The 18,053-nt window shown below is 40.5% G+C and overlaps 1 protein-coding gene across 3 annotated transcripts in view; it reads left to right on the forward strand.

The window, feature by feature from the left end:
- nsd1a (nuclear receptor binding SET domain protein 1a) overlaps positions 1-18,053 on the forward strand; it is a 124,040-nt gene that overhangs the window by 27,781 nt on the left and 78,206 nt on the right. For all 3 annotated transcript variants that reach the window (XM_072263657.1, XM_072263658.1, XM_072263659.1), the window contains exons 2-5: positions 2,809-2,978; positions 6,892-7,584; positions 14,229-14,379; positions 16,323-16,423. In XM_072263657.1, the coding sequence (XP_072119758.1) occupies positions 2,809-2,978; positions 6,892-7,584; positions 14,229-14,379; positions 16,323-16,423 (1,115 nt within the window). The remainder of the gene's footprint in view (positions 1-2,808; positions 2,979-6,891; positions 7,585-14,228; positions 14,380-16,322; positions 16,424-18,053) is intronic.

An 18,053-nucleotide genomic window follows, 5' to 3' on the forward strand; every position in this document is an offset into this window, starting at 1 on the left:
AGGGCCGAAGTGCGGGAAATGGAGGAAATGCGGGTGAAGGCATCATTGATGACAGCAGAAGGGAAACCACGATCCTTAAAGAAAGAGGACATTTGAGATGTCCTGGAACGGAAAGCCTCATTCTGGGAGCAGATGTGGCAGAGACAGAGGAATAGGGAATGGCATTTTTGCATGTGGCAGGGTGGGAAGAGGTATAGTCGAGGTGGTTATGAGAGTCAGTGGGCTCGTAGAAGATATCAGTGGACAGTCTGTCTCCAGAGATGGAGGCCGAGAGATCGAGAAAGGGGAGAGAAATGTCTGAGATAGACCAAGTGAATTTGAGGGCTGGGTGGGAGTTTGAAGTAAAGTCGATGAAATTGACGAGCTCAGCATGGGTGCAGGAAGCAGCATCAATGTAGTCGTCAATTAAGGGAATAGGGGTTATGGGGAAAAGGCAGGTAGATGGAGCTGAGTTAGGGACAGATCAGCTATGATCTTATTGAATGGCGGGGCAGTCTCGATGGGCTGGATAGCCTACTGCTGCTCCTATTTCTTATGTTCTTAAAGGGTTAGCACAACTTCATGGGCTGAAGGGCATGCAATGTGCTATACTGTTGTATATTCTATTACCTGTTTTCACAATTTCGTTACATTTTTACAAATCATTCATATTTCTCTGACCAACACCACTTTGTTTTGATATAAAGGGGTTGGGGATATCCTTTCCAGTTTTCCAAATTACATATTTCTTTTTATCTTTGTCATCAGTACTCCTATTGCTTTCAGTTTTCATGTTGCTCTTTTTATCATAGTCATATGAGGTTTTTCTTTTCCAAAGGTGGAACACAGGTGTCTTATTTTTATTTTGTTACACACATGATCTTTTGACATTGCACACATTTGTGTAGCCTAACATAGTATTTGCCTCATTGCATTTGCTGATGTCTACCTTCCTTAAATATAGACTCCTTGGTTCCTGTTTCTATGTTTTTTCTCAAACACTGCACTGAATCTGGTCACCTTGAGCATTTTTGTAATAATAATCACACAATGTTGAACTGTAAACTAAATCTGACACATTAATCAATGATAAATCTATCTGCCTTTTTTGATCTTGTGTAGGAAATTGTCTGCAAACCTGGAATTGACTTCCTTTCTGAAATACTTTCTCTCCCAATCTAGGTGAAAGGCAAAATTTATCGTTAAATTTGCTCTTTCATTATTACATACTTTTCTCCATTGCAATGGTTCACAATCATTCTAAGAAACCTACATGAAACCCACTGGACTCTTAATTACCCCTCTATTTTTGACGTCTAGCTCTCTGTTGCTCATCATGCGAAATAATACGTAAAAGCACATTTTTTTTGATAGTTTCTGTTCCTTCATATCATTATCATTTTCCTTTTCCTGTTGATTTTTAGTGCGGCTCATTTAATTAGTGGTCCTCTGTCTCATGAATGAGTAATGGTTACTGTCTCAATCCACCAAGTTAAATTTGTGCCTGTAATTCATTCAGTTTGAACTTTCATTTTTTTTTAATATTTATTTTACTTTAGTGATATAGTGTTGTGTAGGCCCTCTTGGTCCAGCGCACATTCCAAAGCCCCTGTTATCTCTAGTCATAACCCAAACACTGTGCTACAGAGAAACCATTACATCAGTAGGGAAAACCTTTCCCAGGTTGTTCCATATGTATTTGTAAATTAAAAAGGCAAACACGAGGAAATCTGCAGATGCTAGAAATTCAAGCAACACACATCAAAGTTGCTGGTGAACGCAGCAGGCCAAGCAGCATCTCTAGGAAGCGGTACAGTCGACGTTTCGGGCTGAGACCCTTCGTCGGCCCGAAACATTGACTGTACCTCTTCTTAGCGATGCTGCCTGGCCTGCTGCGTTCACCAGCAACTTTGATGTGTGTTGCTCCATATGTATTTGTACTATTTTTGTCTCACTGATTCCTCCATCAGATCTATCTCCTTCGTTAGTTTAAATTTTTTATGATTATCTTAATCATCCTTTGCAATAAAAGCTAGTGCATGTTTGTTTAAAATAAAATTTATATCAACTGTATAATATAACCAGTCCTGATAAGGATTCCTTTAAAGTGAAACTTCAGATCTGCTTATCTTCTCGTGGCTGCTGCTTGTCTGCTAACTTTTCCAACATTTCCTCTTTAGATTTCCTCTTTAGATCTAGCAATTTTAGTTACTTGCTCCAGGCAACATACCACACTTGGTTCTCAGTCCTGTTTGAAGACATTCTTTTCTTTATCATGAATTACAATATAGATACAAGTAACAAATGGTCTGCCTTCCAAATTAGTTGAATACCCAATAGCTGAGATACTATTCTACCCATCCTCTTGATCCCATGTCATCAAGATGCTCCATTTCATGTTATACCACTGGGGATAGTTTCATGATGCAAAGCTGTAGTTGAAGAACTTTGTTCCCCACCATCCATGGAGGGTTACATTTGGTTAATACATACTAACCTTGCTCATATTCATATTATATTAATGTTTGCATTGTGGATTGTACTACAAATGAGAGTGCCGGATCAATTTTTAGGCTTCTGATGAAGGACTTTGTATGTTTTAACAAAGGGTGCAACATTTGACATAAGATACTTGTCATGTGATTAAAATGTACCCATCAAAGATGTTTTTTCTTATTACTTTTCACAGAATGGTAGTTTGTTGAATATGTTGTATTTCACAAAACTTTGAAACCAGAATCAGAATTTATGACTAATTACAGAATGCAATTTTGATGATTTTCTTACTGGATTTCAGTTACTCTTTATAACTTTATTTACTTTAATTAGATCCGAGCAGGAGGCCTTGTCGACAGTATCACGTTCAGTTTTTGGGCATCTTTACAGAGCATGCATGGGTTGCTTCAGCAGGGGTTGAGCCCTTTGAAGGAAGACATCAGTATGACCTGCTGGTGCAAAGGAGTGCCAAAAAAACAGAAAGTGATGCGCAGAGAAATAAGGTGCTGTATACACCTGAACCTTCCCGCTTTAAAATCAGGCTAAACTTCAAAACCACTCAGCAAACTGAAGTTTAATGAATGTCATGTTGGTAAACTAATGATTTTACAATTCAGTTCTTTTCTCTTGAATTTAAAAATTTGGATGATGCTAGTTACATGCCGTGGCATACTGTTGAGTTGGCAGATAATTCATAAAGTAACTTTCAATGCAAAACTGAACATACAGTTGAGATTCCCAGAAAAAAATCATCAGTAAGTGTATTGCCTGTGTTTACATAGTCTTAAGTAATGAAGTATTACAGGCAGAACTATTTTAGCTTTAGATTCAGAATTATTTCCTCTTGTTTTCGTGATTTTTATTAACGACCTGGATGTGTGGGTAGAAGGGTGGGTGGGCAAGTTTGCAGACGACACAAAATTGGTGGTGTTGTAGATAGTGTAGAGGATTGTCAAAGATTGCAGAGAGACATTGATAGGTTGCAGAAGTGGCAGATGGAATTCAACCCGGAGAAGTGTGAGGTGGTACATTTTGGAAGGACAAACTCCAAGGCAGAGCACAAAGTAAATGATAGGATACTTGGTAGTGTGGAGGAGCAGAGGGATCTGGGGGTACATGTCCACAGATCCCTGAAAGTTGCCTCACAGGTAGATAGGGTAGTTAAGAAAGCTTATGTGGTGTTAGCTTTCATAAGTCAAGGGATAGAGTTTGAGAGTCGCGAGGTAATGATGCAGCTCTATAAAACTCTGGTTAGGCCACACTTGGAGTACTATGTCCAGTTCTGGTCGCCTCACTATAGGAAGGATGTGGAAGCATTGGAAAGGGTACAGAGGAGATTTACCAGGATGTTGCCTGGTTTAGAGAGTATGCATTATGATCAGAGATTAAGGGAGCTAGGGCTTTACTCTTTGGAGAGAAGGAGGATGAGAGGAGACATGATAGAGGTATACAAGATATTAAGAGGAATAGATAGAGTGGATAGCCAGTACCTCTTCCCCAGGGCACCACTGCTCAATACAAGGGGACATGGCTTTAAGGTAAGGGGTGGGAAGTTCAAGGGGGATATTAGAGGAAGGTTTTTTACTCAGAGAGTGGTTGGTGCGTGGAATACATTGCCTGAGTCAGTGGTGGAGGCAGATACACTAGTGAAATTTAAGAGACTACTAGACAGGTATATTGGAGGAATTTAAGGTGGGGGGTTATATTGGAGGCAAGGTTTGAGGGTCGGCACAACAATGTGGGCTGAAGGGCCTGTACTGTGCTGTACTATTCTATGTTCTATGTGTTGTGTGTTCTATTTCACTAAAAGAAATTACCCATTTTCTCAATGTCTGTCATCAACTCCAAAATATCACAATTTTATTTTGAAGCAAATTGCACTTAAACGTTTTAGTGATATTGATTTAGTGATTATTACTTTACACAATACTCTTGTGTTTGCATTTTAATTGAAACCACTGTTCTTGCTCCAATATTTTTAAAAAATCACTTGATTTCTTAGTTGTTCACACAATGTGAATGTTACTTTATAGGTCAGCATTTGTTGTCAATTCCTAATTAACCCCTGAATTGACTGGCTTGTAAGTCAAGGCTTCCTTTTGAGAGGGCTTTGATAATCAAATATTATAAATGGGTCTTGTTTATATAGTCTGGATCAGGTAAACATAGCAAATTTCCATCAAATGTCAATTACTAATTGGATATCTTCCTACAAGTCAAGTACAGTGTCTATAAAAAGAATTCCCCCCTCCCCCCAGATTTTTCATGTTTTATTGTTTTACAGCATTGAATCACAGTGATTTTTATTTTGGGTTTTTTGACACTGATCAACAGAAAAAAAACTTTTGTGTCAAAGTTAATACAGATCTCTACAAAGTGATCTAAATTAGTTACAAATATAAAACACAAAATAGTCTATTGCATAAGTATTCAGTCCTTTTAATATGACACAATGTTGGCGCGTGGTCAAGTGGTTAAGGCATTTGTCTAGTGATTTGAAGGTCACTAGTTTGAGCCTTGGCTGAGGCAGCGTGTGTGTCCTTGAGCAAGGCACTTAACCACACATTGCTCTGCGACGACACCGGTGCCAAGCTGTAGGGGTCCTAATGCCCTTCCCTTGGACAACATCGATGGCGTGGTGAGGAGAGACGTGCAGCATGGGCAACTGCTGGTCTTCCATACAACCTTGCTCAGGCCTGCGCCCTGGAAACCTTCCAAGGCGCAAATCCATGATCTCATGAGACTAACGGATGTCTTAAAAAAAAAAATGACACACAATATCATCACTGGTGTAGCCAATTGGCTTTGGAAGTCACATAATTAGTTAAATGGAGATCTGTTTTTGGAGACCTGTGTGCAGTGAAGATGTTTCAATTGATTGTTGTTTAAAAAAAAAAAAAAAAAAAAAAAAAAAAAAAAAAAAAAAAACACCTGTATCTAAATGTCCAACTGCCGGTGAGTTAGTATCCTGGCAAAACTGCACCGTGAAGACAAAAGAACACTCCAAGCATCTCCACTAAAAGGTTATTGAAAAGTATATCCCTTGGAGTACAGTTAAGTCAATCATCAAGAATATGGCATAGCTGTAAATCTACCTTGAGCAGGCTATCCTCAAAACCTGAGTGACCTTGCAAGAAGGGGACTAGTGAAGGAGGCCACCAAGAGACCTATGACAACTCTGAAGGAGTTACACGCTTCAGTGGCTGAAATGGGAAAGACTGTACAAACAACTACTGTTGCCTGGGTGCTTAGCCGGTTGCAGCTTTATGGGAGAGTGGGAAAGAGAAAGCCACTGTTGGGGGAAAAAAAAACTTATGAAATATTGGCTAGAGTTGGCCAGAAGGCACATGGGAGAATCTGAAGACAGCTGGAAGAAGGTTCAGTGGTCTGATTAAACCAAAATTGATCTTTTCGGCCATCAGACTAAATGCTATGTTTGGCATAAACCAGACACCGCACATCAAAAACACAGGAAGCCTGCAGTGAAGCATGGTGGTGGCTGCATCTTGCTGTGGGGATGCTTCACTGCAGAAGGCCCTAGAAGGTTTGTGAAGGTAGAGGATTAAATGAATGCAGCAAAATACAGGGAAATCCTGGAGAAAACCTGATGCAGTCTGCAAGAGAACTGCGACTTGGGAGAAGGTTTGTTTTCAAGAAAGGCAGTGACCCCAATCATAAAGCAAAAGTTACAGAGAAATGGCTTAAAAACAACAAAGTTAATGTACTGGAGTGGCCAAGTCAGAGTCCAGACCTCAATCCAATTCAGAATTTGTGGTTGGACTTGAAAAAGGCTTTTCACTCATGATTCCTATTCGATCTGACATAGCTTAAGCAGTTTATTAAAAAAGAATGGGGAAAAATTGCAGTGTCCAGATGTGCAAAGCTGATAGAGACCTATTCACTCAGACTTAAGGCTATAATTGCTGCCAAAGGTACATCTACTAAATACTGATTTGCAGGGGGTGAATATTTATGCAATCAATCATTTTGTGGTTTATATTTGTAATTAATTTAGATCACTTTGTAAGAGATCTATCTTCACTTTGACACGAGTCTTTCTGTTGATCAGTGTCAAAAAAGTCAAATTAAATCCACTGTGATTCAATGTTGTACAACAATAAAACATGAAAACTTCCAAAGAAGTGAATACTTTTTAATAGGCACTGTAGTTTCATGATTATTATTACTGATAGTATATTCTCTTCAATTCTACATTTTTATTATGTAAAGTAATCACCATTTAAAGTTTTGTAGCTGTTATGTTGGAATTTCAGAGCTCTAGTTACTGGATAATTGTCTAGATCTCTGGATTCTTATCAAGTAACTTTAAGCTGTGATACACTTTAAGTACTCTGTCCCATATAGTGCTTATTTTCTTTTGTGTGCAATATTGAATGATTTAATCTTTTAATCTAGGTTTCTTTTAAACTCAATGCTCGATGGGAAGCTGGTGTTGATCAGGCAGAAGAAGCACTTTCAATGTCTCTTGAAGACAGGATATCTAAATATTGTCTGATTGGTGAAGCAAGTTTACTCCAAATGGCTGCAAAAGAAACGTTTGATATTCAATACAATTCAAAGTCCAAGGTGCTACATACTTCAGCAGTCTCTAGCAGTCAATCCAAAGGATATGAAAACTGTTTCTCTACATATACAAATAGGGAAAGCAAGATGAGTAAAAAATCCTCAAATACTAGATGTTCTTCTGACTGTAAAACCAGAAAAGGAATGAAAAACAAGCTTTTAAAATCCAAAGTTCACATTAAAGAATCAAATTTGTGTACAGACAATACAAGAAATGATATCCCAGTCAATTCAGCTAATTTTTTAAATGGCTTTGTAGAGCAGTCAACTGAGATGATCTTGGGCACAACTCCAAAATTGAATTGTGTTGAAAATTCATCAATCCATAATAATATAAGTACATCAGAGATTGTTTCAGCTGCAGCTGCAGTATTAAACTGGTCAGATGAAGGAATTCCTAGGGAGCCATTTAATGTAGAAAATGGTACAACTTCAATTGAACACAAGGCAAAAACTAAATCTGAACATTATAGTGTCTGTAATGGGACTGGAGCTCAATTTGAAGCCACTCATCAGAATACACAGGTTTGTGGAACTTTTAATCATTTAAATGGTACTAATTAAGTAGCTGTGTTATTGCATTAATTTTGGTTGTGTCATTTTAATGTACTTCAATTTGTGCAAGCCAATTCCCTGATACACTCAGGACATTCACTTGTCTTAAGACAATTGTTAGCTCAATAGTACATAAAGATCATATTGCACAGAAGCAGGTCCTTTGGCATATGAAGTTTGCACTGATCATTAGATTCCCATCTCAATTTCCCCAAATTGCAGGTAGTGTTCCCCCCCCCACCCCCACTCCAATTCAATCACTCGCCTAAACATCAAGGGCAACCTACCATAGTCTGCTCACCTTACAACTTGCATGTCTGGAGTGTGAGTGAAAATGCATGCAGACACCCCATAGATGACATTTGAGAAGAGTATTGCACCCAAATTACCAGAGCTGTGAGGCATTTCCTCAAATGTTCCAGCCCAAACTCTCTAAACCTGTTAAGAATGGAATCATTTGCTGACCAATATCTTAACTCCCAAACATCAGCTCAGGTTTCAGTCCCTTTTATATCCTGGAATAAAATTATCACTCTGATTTTTTAAAATTATGAATTTGCATAGCATTTTCTAAATTTGTGTGTTGCATGCATATGATCCTTTACAAAGAATTGTGTTGGGCACGTGGCCAAGTGGTTAAGGCGTTCGTCTAGTGATCGGAAGATCGCTAGTTCAAGCCTCAGCTGTGGCAGCGTGTTTGTGTCCTTGAGCAAGGCACACATTGCTCTAGTGTCTGTGCGTGGAGTGGTGCCCCACACAGACTTGCGCCCGAGGGAAATTGGGTTTCGTTACAGTTGCACCAACCAAGAACAGAGTATAAATATAGCAATCTAAAACCATAAATAAATAATAATATGTAAATTATGCCAGATGGAAATAAGTCCAGGACCAGCCTATTGGCTCAGGGTGTCTGACTCTCCAAGGGAGGAGTTGTAAAGTTTGATAGCCACAGGCAGGAATGACTTCCTATGACGCTCAGTGTTGCATCTCGGTGGAATGAGTCTCTGGCTGAATGTACTCCTGTGCCCAACCAGTACATTATGTAGTGGATGGGAGACATTGTCCAAGATGGCATGCAACTTGGACAGCATCCTCTTTTCAGACACCACTGTCAGAGAGTCCAGTTCCATCCCCACAACATCACTGGCCTTACGAATGAGTTTGTTGATTCTGTTGGTGTCTGCTACCCTCAGCCTGCTGCCCCAGCACACAACAGCAAACATGATCGTACTGGCCACCACAGATTCGTAGAACATCCTCACCGTCGGTCTGGCAGATTTTAAAGTTCACTCACCTCATCACTGAACAGGACTTACTTTCAAGGACAGTCTTTCTCATGTTCTCAATAATTAATGCTTTTTTTTTGTGTCGTCTTACATTGATTTTTTTGTTCATCCTATTGGGTGTGGTCTTACATTGTTTCCATTGCGTTCCTTGTATTTACTGTGATTGCCTGCAAGATGATGAATCTCAGGGTTGTATATAAAGGTGACACATATGTACTTTGATAATAAATTTACTTTTAACTTTTAACTTTTGATCAGGGACTGATTGACACATTCAAGGGTTTTATAGGATGTGGCTGTAGAGATGGTAAAGCCATAGATTGAAGATTTCCAAATCTGTGAGTTCTGGGAGGACTAGCAGATTGGAGGATGTGACAGATGCATCTCCTTTGTTCAGGAATGGAGAGAGTCAAAAAGCAGAAAATGATGTTGGCACGATGCTAGAGCCTGTAAACAACAAAGAAATGCCTAGTCACTGAAAGAAGGATGGTGTAATCAATGGACCCAGCACCAATCCATAGGCACTCCATTAGTCACAGGCCTCCAGTCAGAGAGGCAACGATCTGCTACCCCTTGGAAATCCTTGACCATGGTACTAGGGGGCGCAATATACCATTGAGAAATCTCATTTACAGCCATGGAAATGTCTGTCAGTTCCCTTTCCAACTGCACCCCTATCACTACAACTCTTGTAAACCTTTCATCTCTTCCTGTGCGGTAGAGTTGACCATTGTGCCACAACCTTGGCTATTGCTGTTTCCCTCTGAGAGGTCATCACTCACAACAATAATTTTTCCAAACTCAAGGAGTAGCCATGGGCATTCGCATGGGCCCCAGTTATACCTGCCTCTTTGTTGGCTATGTAGAACAGTCCCTATTCGAAGCCTTTCCCAGTTATGACCCCCCCCCCCCAACTTTTCCTCCGCTACATTGATGACTGCATTGGCACTGCTTCATGCACCCATGCTGAGCTTGTCAATTTTATCAACTTTGCTTCTAACTTCTACCCTACCTTTAAATTCACTTGATCCATTTTTGACTTCTCCCTCCCCTTTCTCCATCTGTTTCTCCATCTCTGGAGACAAACTGTCAACCAACATCTTTTATAATCCAACTGATCCCCATGGTTATCTCGACTGTAACTTTTCCAACCTTGTCTCCTGTAGAAACGCTTTTCTCTTTTCTCAGTTTCTTCGCTTCCAACTCATGTGTTCCTAGGACATCAGAGATTTCCTCCTCCTTTAAAGAATGGGGTTTCCCTCCCTCGACTATTGATGCTGCCCTCACCTGCATTTCCTCCATTTACCGTGCGCTCGCTCTATCTTTTTACCGCCTCTTGTCCTTACATACCACACCATCAGCCTCTGCATCCACCACATTATCCTCTGCAGCTTCCGCCATCTCCAAAGGGATCCTACCTTTAAACATATCTTTACCTACCCACTCCCCTATCTCCCCCCCCCCACTGCAGGGATCGCCCTCCGTGATTCCCTTCTCCATTTCATCCCTCCCTACTAATTTTCCTCCCAGCAGTTATCCTTGCAAGCTGCTTAACTGCTACACCTGCCCATACACCACCTCCCTCACCTCTGTTCAGGGCCCCAGACAGTCCTTCCAGGTGAGGTAACACTTCACTTACAAATCTGCTGGGATTGTCTATTGTGTCCAGTGCTCCCAGTGCGGCCTCCTCTGCATTGGTGAGAACTGTCGTAAATTGGGGGACCACTTGTTGAGCACCTCCGCACCATCCACCACAGTCGGAACTTCCCAGTAGCCAAACATTTAAATTCTGAATCTTATTCCCGTTCTGATGTGTAAATCTGTGGCCGCCTCTTGTGACAAGGTGAGGCCATCCTCAAGGTGGAGGTGCAACACCTTGTATTCCTTCTGGGTACCCTCCAACTTGATGGCATGAACGTCGATTTCTCCTTCTGGGAAACTTATTTCTGTCCACTCCCAGCCCCCTCTATACCCCACTCTGACCTCTTACTTCTTCTCACCTGCCTATTATTTCCCCATGTCCCTTCTTTCTCTCTCTTATAGTCCACTCTCCTCTCCATCAGATTCCTTCTTCTCCAGCCCTTGACCTTTTCCACCCACCTGACTTACTACCTTCCAACTAGCCTCTTTCCCCACTCGCCACCATTTTTTTTTCTGGCATCTACCCCCTTCCTTCTCAGTCTTGAAGAAGGGTCTCGGCCCAAAATTGTTGACTATATATTCCTCTCCATAGATGCTGCCTGACTTACTGAGCTCATCCAGCATTTTGTGTGTGTTGCTTTTATTACTAATGATGGAAATAGTTTTTCTTTGAACCATGTGAAGGTTAATCAACAATTATCAGTTTTGAAAATGGAATTCTGCCCTATTAATCCTAACACTTAATTAGATCCTGCAGTACAGGTTTATTGTCAAAGTATTTGATCCAGGAGAACCCCTGATAACTTGCAGTGATAATTGTTAAGGGCGTCAGAAATGCCCTATTCATAATATACAAACGTTTGTAGATTATTTATGTGAAATTGCAGCTCTTGCCTTGTTCTCACATTTTTTCAGTCAGATAAGTTCAGTGGAGTGATAATTCTGAACTCATTTTACTAATTGAACTTTGCCTTTTTTAATTTAATACAGTTAGTTTGGTTAATTAGGACAGCTGCTTATTTGGGATAACTTTTAAAGAACAAAAACTAATCGTGAAAATAACTGGTATATCCTTTTATTTGGTTCACTGTGCTGCTTAATTTGGACAGGAGATGGTCGGCAGACTGTGTTTTTAACTAGTGTCAGTCACATCTACGCGTAGTGTCTAATAGCCACAAAACATGCTTCAAGTGAACAGTTTTTAAATGGCGTCAGTTGCGTGTGTTTGTGTTTGAAAAGCAGTGATTTTTGTCACTGATAGTTGAGTAATAAGCTGTTGGACAATTCAGAAGATGCCAGAAGTGGCTGGGAGTGAAAATGAAGTGATTTCACTACCTCAAGTTAGGAACTAAGAATTTGAAGGTATCAACAACCATCTGAATGTTACAATGAAAATGAAAATTTGGAGGATGCAAATTAGTTATGACAACATTCTGCCAGATTTTCAACTTCCTTTGTATATGTTGATTCGTCACCACCTTTGATTCGGCCCACGACAGTGGTGTCATCAGCAAACTTAAAAATGGCATTGGAGCTATGCTTACCACAGTCATAGGTATAAAGTGAGTAGAGCAGGGGGCTAAGTACACATAACATTTGTATGATTTCTCTGCTATTCCCGTATTCTGTAGTTTTTATTTTTCCTCTTCCAGACTGCAGTTGATCCATATTAACTCTTAACCTTTTTTGCTTTCGTGTATTGGTGGTCTGCACTTGTTTCAAGCTAGCTTGCTGACTTTCCCTTTTGTTCTTTTTCTATTGGTTGGTTTCAGTTTTCCTAAGAATACTGGAGGAAGCTATTTGCCCCATTGGGTTTATGCCAGCTCTTAAAGCAATCACATTCCCCTTCTTCTCTGAGGATCATTACCTTATCGTTTGTGAGTTCCTGAGATCCCAAGAGCAATGCCTTCTGGCGTTTAGCTCCTTGTAGAATTGCCCATAATGGTGAGGTCAAGGGGGAGGTTCCAGGCAAAAAGCGATCCAACCAATGTGGAACTGGCGGAAAATGACACATCAACCAACTGCAGTTAAGGTGGAGGAAGGCTGCAACGGTGAAGATTCCCCAATTATCTTGCACTCCTGCTAGACTCTGACCCCGACCTCTCAAGGAATGTGTGGTGGCTGCCTGTGCATTAATCTCCTCACAGTCATGCATACTGAATGTTGGAAGGATTTGATTGGATGTGGAGAGGATGTTTCCTGTGGTGGAGGTATCCAGAACTAGCGGGCACAGTCTCAAAATTGAGGGGCGATCTTTTAGAGCGGAGATAAGGGGAAGATCTTTTAGCCAGAGAGTGGTGAATCTGTGGAGTGCTCTGCCACAGACTGCGATGGAGGCCAAGTCCATGGGTAAAACTAAGGCGGAAGTTGATAATTTCCTGATCGGCCAGGGTATGGTGAGAAGGCAAGTGTATTGGGTTGAGTGGGATTTGGGATCAGCCACGATGGCTATCCAACAGGATTAATTTACAGTGACTGATTATAGCAGTCACTTAATCTACTAACCAGCAGACCTTTGAGATTTCAGAAGAAAGCAGAGCACAGGCTCACAGGGAAAGCCTGCTGTCTCTACATAGAGCACCAAAAGTCCTGATGGAATCCAGATCAGCAGAGCAAAAGGACAGTAGCATTAAGTGCCTGCGCAAATTTTTACCAATCCTTTCCTTCATAGTTTTATAAGCTTTTGCCTTTGAATGGTATCTTTGTCAGCTATGAGTAGACCACATTTTTCGTTACTACTTTAGTGCCTTATGGTAATGTATATTTGTTGTAAACTGTGTATTAATTTTTCAAATGTTAGTTTTTAATGATATAATTACTTCCCAATTAACCATGCCAATTTATCTTTTGTACTTTGTTAATGTATGTGAGTGATGTTAAACCTGATTCTAATATGGGTCTATATTATGAACTGAGACTGGGAAAGGGGCAGGGAAGGGCAAATTATGGTTAGCGAAAATGGAAGGGAGAGGGGAGGGAGTGGGGAGCACCAGAGAGACTTTCTGTAATGATCAATAAACCATTTGTTTGGAATCAGATTAATGTACCTGCTGTCTCGGGGCTGGGTGTGTCTGCACCTGCATCACCCCCTGACCCTGACACTCCTTCTCTGCCACCTGTCTTACACCCCTCCCGTGTCATTCCACATTGACAAATACAGAACTGTGCAAATATGTTAGGTACCCTAGCTCTATATAAGACTTTTGCACAGTACCGTATGTAATGTCACCATGATTATTATATTAGCCTTGTTAAATGCACCTCCGATTTCCAAAGTTCTATCATGCTCGATGTTGCTACAAATATTTTGAGTCCTGTAAATGACTCTGTGTTTTCTGTGCATTGCTATTTCTTAGTTCCAGCTAAGTTGTGGTCCTTTGTGCACTGTTACACTGGAAATACATGTCTCTGGAGCTGAGCTCCTAGAATGAGATGGTGTGGACTTCTGACAGCTAATGTGTATGTTGACTAAATGGGTATCTTTTATTTGATTTGCTCTAAGCTAGTAACAAGTAAAAGGATTTAGGGATTATGCCATGCTTAAAGAATTCAGTTTTAGTTTCATTCAGGAACAATATCATTTTAATTGGAATTAACTTTAAAATATCATTTATGTCCCTATTTATTCATAATTAAGTTTTTGTAATTTTGTATATTATTCTTTTGGTGCATATGTTTTATTCACAGTTAAGTACACAGGGTGCAGATCATTGTATACAGCAGATGGATGAGCTGGTTCTCACCCACAATGTTGAAGAGAAAGCTGAACCAAAAGTATGGAAAAGAATGGAACCTGCACAGTCCAGTATTACCGAACTAAAACAAATCTTTCCATTAGGTAAGGAGTGTTCCCAATCCTGTGGTGAGTTTAGAAACTTCAATTTTATGAAAATGTGGAAGGGGTTATATTCAATTAAAGTTGCATGTTGAGAGGAATAATCTCTCTCTCAGGTGATATCAGAAGGGTTACCAAGTGAAGTGCATATAACGAATGTAGGATCCTTGCATAGCTTGAGAAAACTGCTTTTAGAATTCAATGTGGTAAATTATCCAACCACATGAAGATATCTTAATCTGGATAAAGAATCTGCAGCAAGTAACTGCAAGGTGGAAGGGGGGAATGTGTGCCCATAGAGTGCTGTAATTTATTGAGATTTTTGACCTTCCAAAGTTTAAAGTAAATTTATTATTAAATATATAAATTTGATAATATAATTAGAGACTTAGATAGGTACATAGAGCTTAGAAAAATAGAGGGCTATGGGGAAGCGTAATTTCTGAGGTAGGGACATGTTCGGCACAACTTTGTGGGCCGAAGGGCCTGTATTGTGCTTTAGGTTTTCTTTGTTTCTATACAGGTTGCCTGAGATTCATTTGCTTGCAAATATTCACAGCAAATACAAGAAACACAATAGAATCAGTGAAAGTATGGCCCCAGTAGAGCAGACAACAACCAATATGCAAAAGGCAACAGACTGTTCAAATACAGAACAAGAAAAAATATACAGTAATAATAAATAAATATACAGTAAATATTGAGAAAATGAGTTTATAGGTTCAGCAGTTGGAGCTTCCAGATGCAGGTGTATTTTTACTACAATTAGTTGAAACTCTGACTGTACACGGTGATCTCCATTTAACATAATTAGTGATTTCTAAAACCAGTTGGCTGCACCAGCGATGATTTGGGGTGTCATAACAAATGGGGTGTATACTTCTTCAATAAATACTGTGTTTTATAATTTTAATTAATTTAGATCACTTTGTAGAGATCTGTTTTCACTTTGACACTAATGTTTTCTAAAATTGAAATATTTTAGAAAACCTGTTCAAAATTGTTAATAATATTTTAAAACAACAATTGAGAAATAACATCGAATATTGTTCCTCATGTATATCATAAGAAATGTGTACATGAAACTATAAGCTTCGGTGTATGTTCATAAAAGACCAAGGAAAGGAAAATAATCATTCAGTGAGACTTTTGATGGTGCAAAAACAATGACAATTTTCTTTATATCCTTTTTGGAGCTATACATGTAGCATTAGTTTAATCAGTAAGCCTACTTCTACTGTTGAAGTATGGCATTTCCTGTGAAAACATCTCGCTGCTCTCGGGTTGTAAAAAAAATCATTCGCTGCTTCATTTGGCAATAAAGATAATTATGTATTTTTATATTATGGGTGGTGTTTAACAAATTGAGGGGTGGCACTGCATGCCATGTGCTAACAAATTTCAGAAATCAAGTCTATTGGTATGAATTCTTTTAGTCTCTTGGTTATTTCACGTTTCATTGACTGTGATGGTTGACACCTGCCGTGTGTCACTAATGCATTCATGATGTTATGGAGGCACTGTCCAAAAGCAAGATATTCATTTTCTTCACTAGAGTGCAGTGGGCTGTATTGGCACATGAATTTGCATATGGCCGTCTTGAAGTTTTATGGAGTGGTGACTGCACACCTGTGAAGTTAATGGCAGAATGTGTAAACCCTGACCAGTTTTGAAGTAGAAAGGACTGTTAACCCCGCAACAGGAAAATAGCATGTGACCCCTGACCTTACTGATCCAACAGGTGACTCCTTCATTTGCTATATTTTAACCACTGTGCAGGACCTATGGTTGACTCAAGACAAGGTGGATGGGGGTAAATGAGCTCGTTACTGAAAATAATATATGTGATATGGTGTATACAAAGAAAATTTGATAACACTTTATGGTAACACTTTATTGTGTCAATATTTTTAACATAAGCTTTATTCTTTAAATCATCACTGAAGGCAAGCGTCAAAGGAAACCCAGTAAAAAACTGTTGGAATCAACAGAAGATTATGAACAATTGTTTATTCCAAAAAAGAAACTGAAACCTCCCTTTCACCAGGTATGCAGCCGTCCCTATATGTGTGCAATCTTTGGCTGTTGAGATTCTTCTTGGTATCAAATGGTGTCAGTGAGCAAACAGCAGAATGGATAATAAAAGAGGAAACACTGGTTAATAAGGCAGCATCCCTTGCTGAATATTTACAACATTTTCTGTATACATTTCAAATTTCCAGCATCTGCACACCTTTGTCTCCTTGTCATCTACCCTTCCCTTTATTCGCTTTCCCCCTCACTCTGTCCCTACTCCCTTATCTCTCTTCAACTCCTTAACCCGCCCTCCCCTCTCCATATCAACAGGTTCTCACCGTCAGTGTTTGTTTGCTGATGTGCTATTGAAGCTTTGGGGAATTTTACTGCATTGAAAAATATCATGTCAATACAAGTTAATTTCCTTTTTGAAAACGTAAACAACAGGAATTCTGCAGATGCTGGAAATTCAAGCAACACACATCAAAGTTGCTGGTGAACGCAGCAGGCCAGGCAGCATCTCTAGGAAGAGGTACAGTCGATGTTTCAGGCCGAGACCCTTCGTCAGGACTAACTGAAGGAAGAGTTAGTAAGAGATTTGAAAGTGGGAGGGGGAGGGGGAGATCCAAAATGATAGGAGAGGACAGGAGGGGGAGGGATGGAGCCAAGAGCTGGGCAGGTGATTGGCAAAGGGGATATGAGAGGATCATGGGACAGGAGGTCCGGGGAGAAAGACAAGGGGGAGGGGGGGAACCCAGAGGATGGGCAAAGGGTATAGTCAGAGGGACAGAGGGAGAAAAAGGAGAGTGAGAGAAAGAATGTGTGTATAAAAATAAATAACGGATGGGGTACAAGGGGGAGGTGGGGCATTAGTGGAAGTTAGAGAAGTCAGTGTTCATGCCATCAGGTTGGAGGCTACCCAGACGGAATATAAGGTGTTGTTCCTCCAACTCACAAGTGAAGTGTCCCCAGACAGTCCTTCCAGGTGAGGCGACACTTCACTTGTGAGTCGGCTGGGGTGATATACTGCGTCCGGTGCTCCCGATGTGGCCTTCTATATATTGGCGAGACCCGACGCAGACTGGGAGACCGCTTTGCTGAACACCTACGCTCTGTCCGCCAGAGGAAGCAGGATCTCCCAGTGGCCACACATTTTAATTCCACAACCCATTCCCATCCTGACATGTCTATCCATGGTCTCCTCTACTGTAAAGATGAAGCCACACTCAGGTTGGAGGAACAACACCTTATATTCCGTCTGGGTAGCCTCCAACCTGATGGCATGAACGTCGACTTCTCTAACTTCCGCTAATGCCCCACCTCCCCCTCGTACCCCATCCGTTATTTATTTTTATACACACATTCTTTCTCTCACTCTCCTTTTTCTCCCTCTTTCCCTCTGACTATACCCTTTGCCCATCCTCTGGGTGCCCCCCCCCCATCTTTCTCCCCGGACCTCCTGTCCCATGATCCTCTCATATCCCCTTTGCCAATCACCTGTCCAGCTCTTGGCTCCATCCCTCCCCCTCCTGTCTTATATCATTTTGGATCTCCCCCTCCCCCTCCCACTTTCAAATCTCTTACTAGCTCTTCCTTCAGTTAGTCCTGACGAAGGGTCTTGGCCTGAAACGTCGACTGTACCTCTTCCTAGAGATGCTGCC

This window comes from Mobula birostris, chromosome 7 (assembly GCF_030028105.1).
Source record: "Mobula birostris isolate sMobBir1 chromosome 7, sMobBir1.hap1, whole genome shotgun sequence".
In the NCBI taxonomy this organism is placed as follows: domain Eukaryota; kingdom Metazoa; phylum Chordata; class Chondrichthyes; order Myliobatiformes; family Myliobatidae; genus Mobula; species Mobula birostris.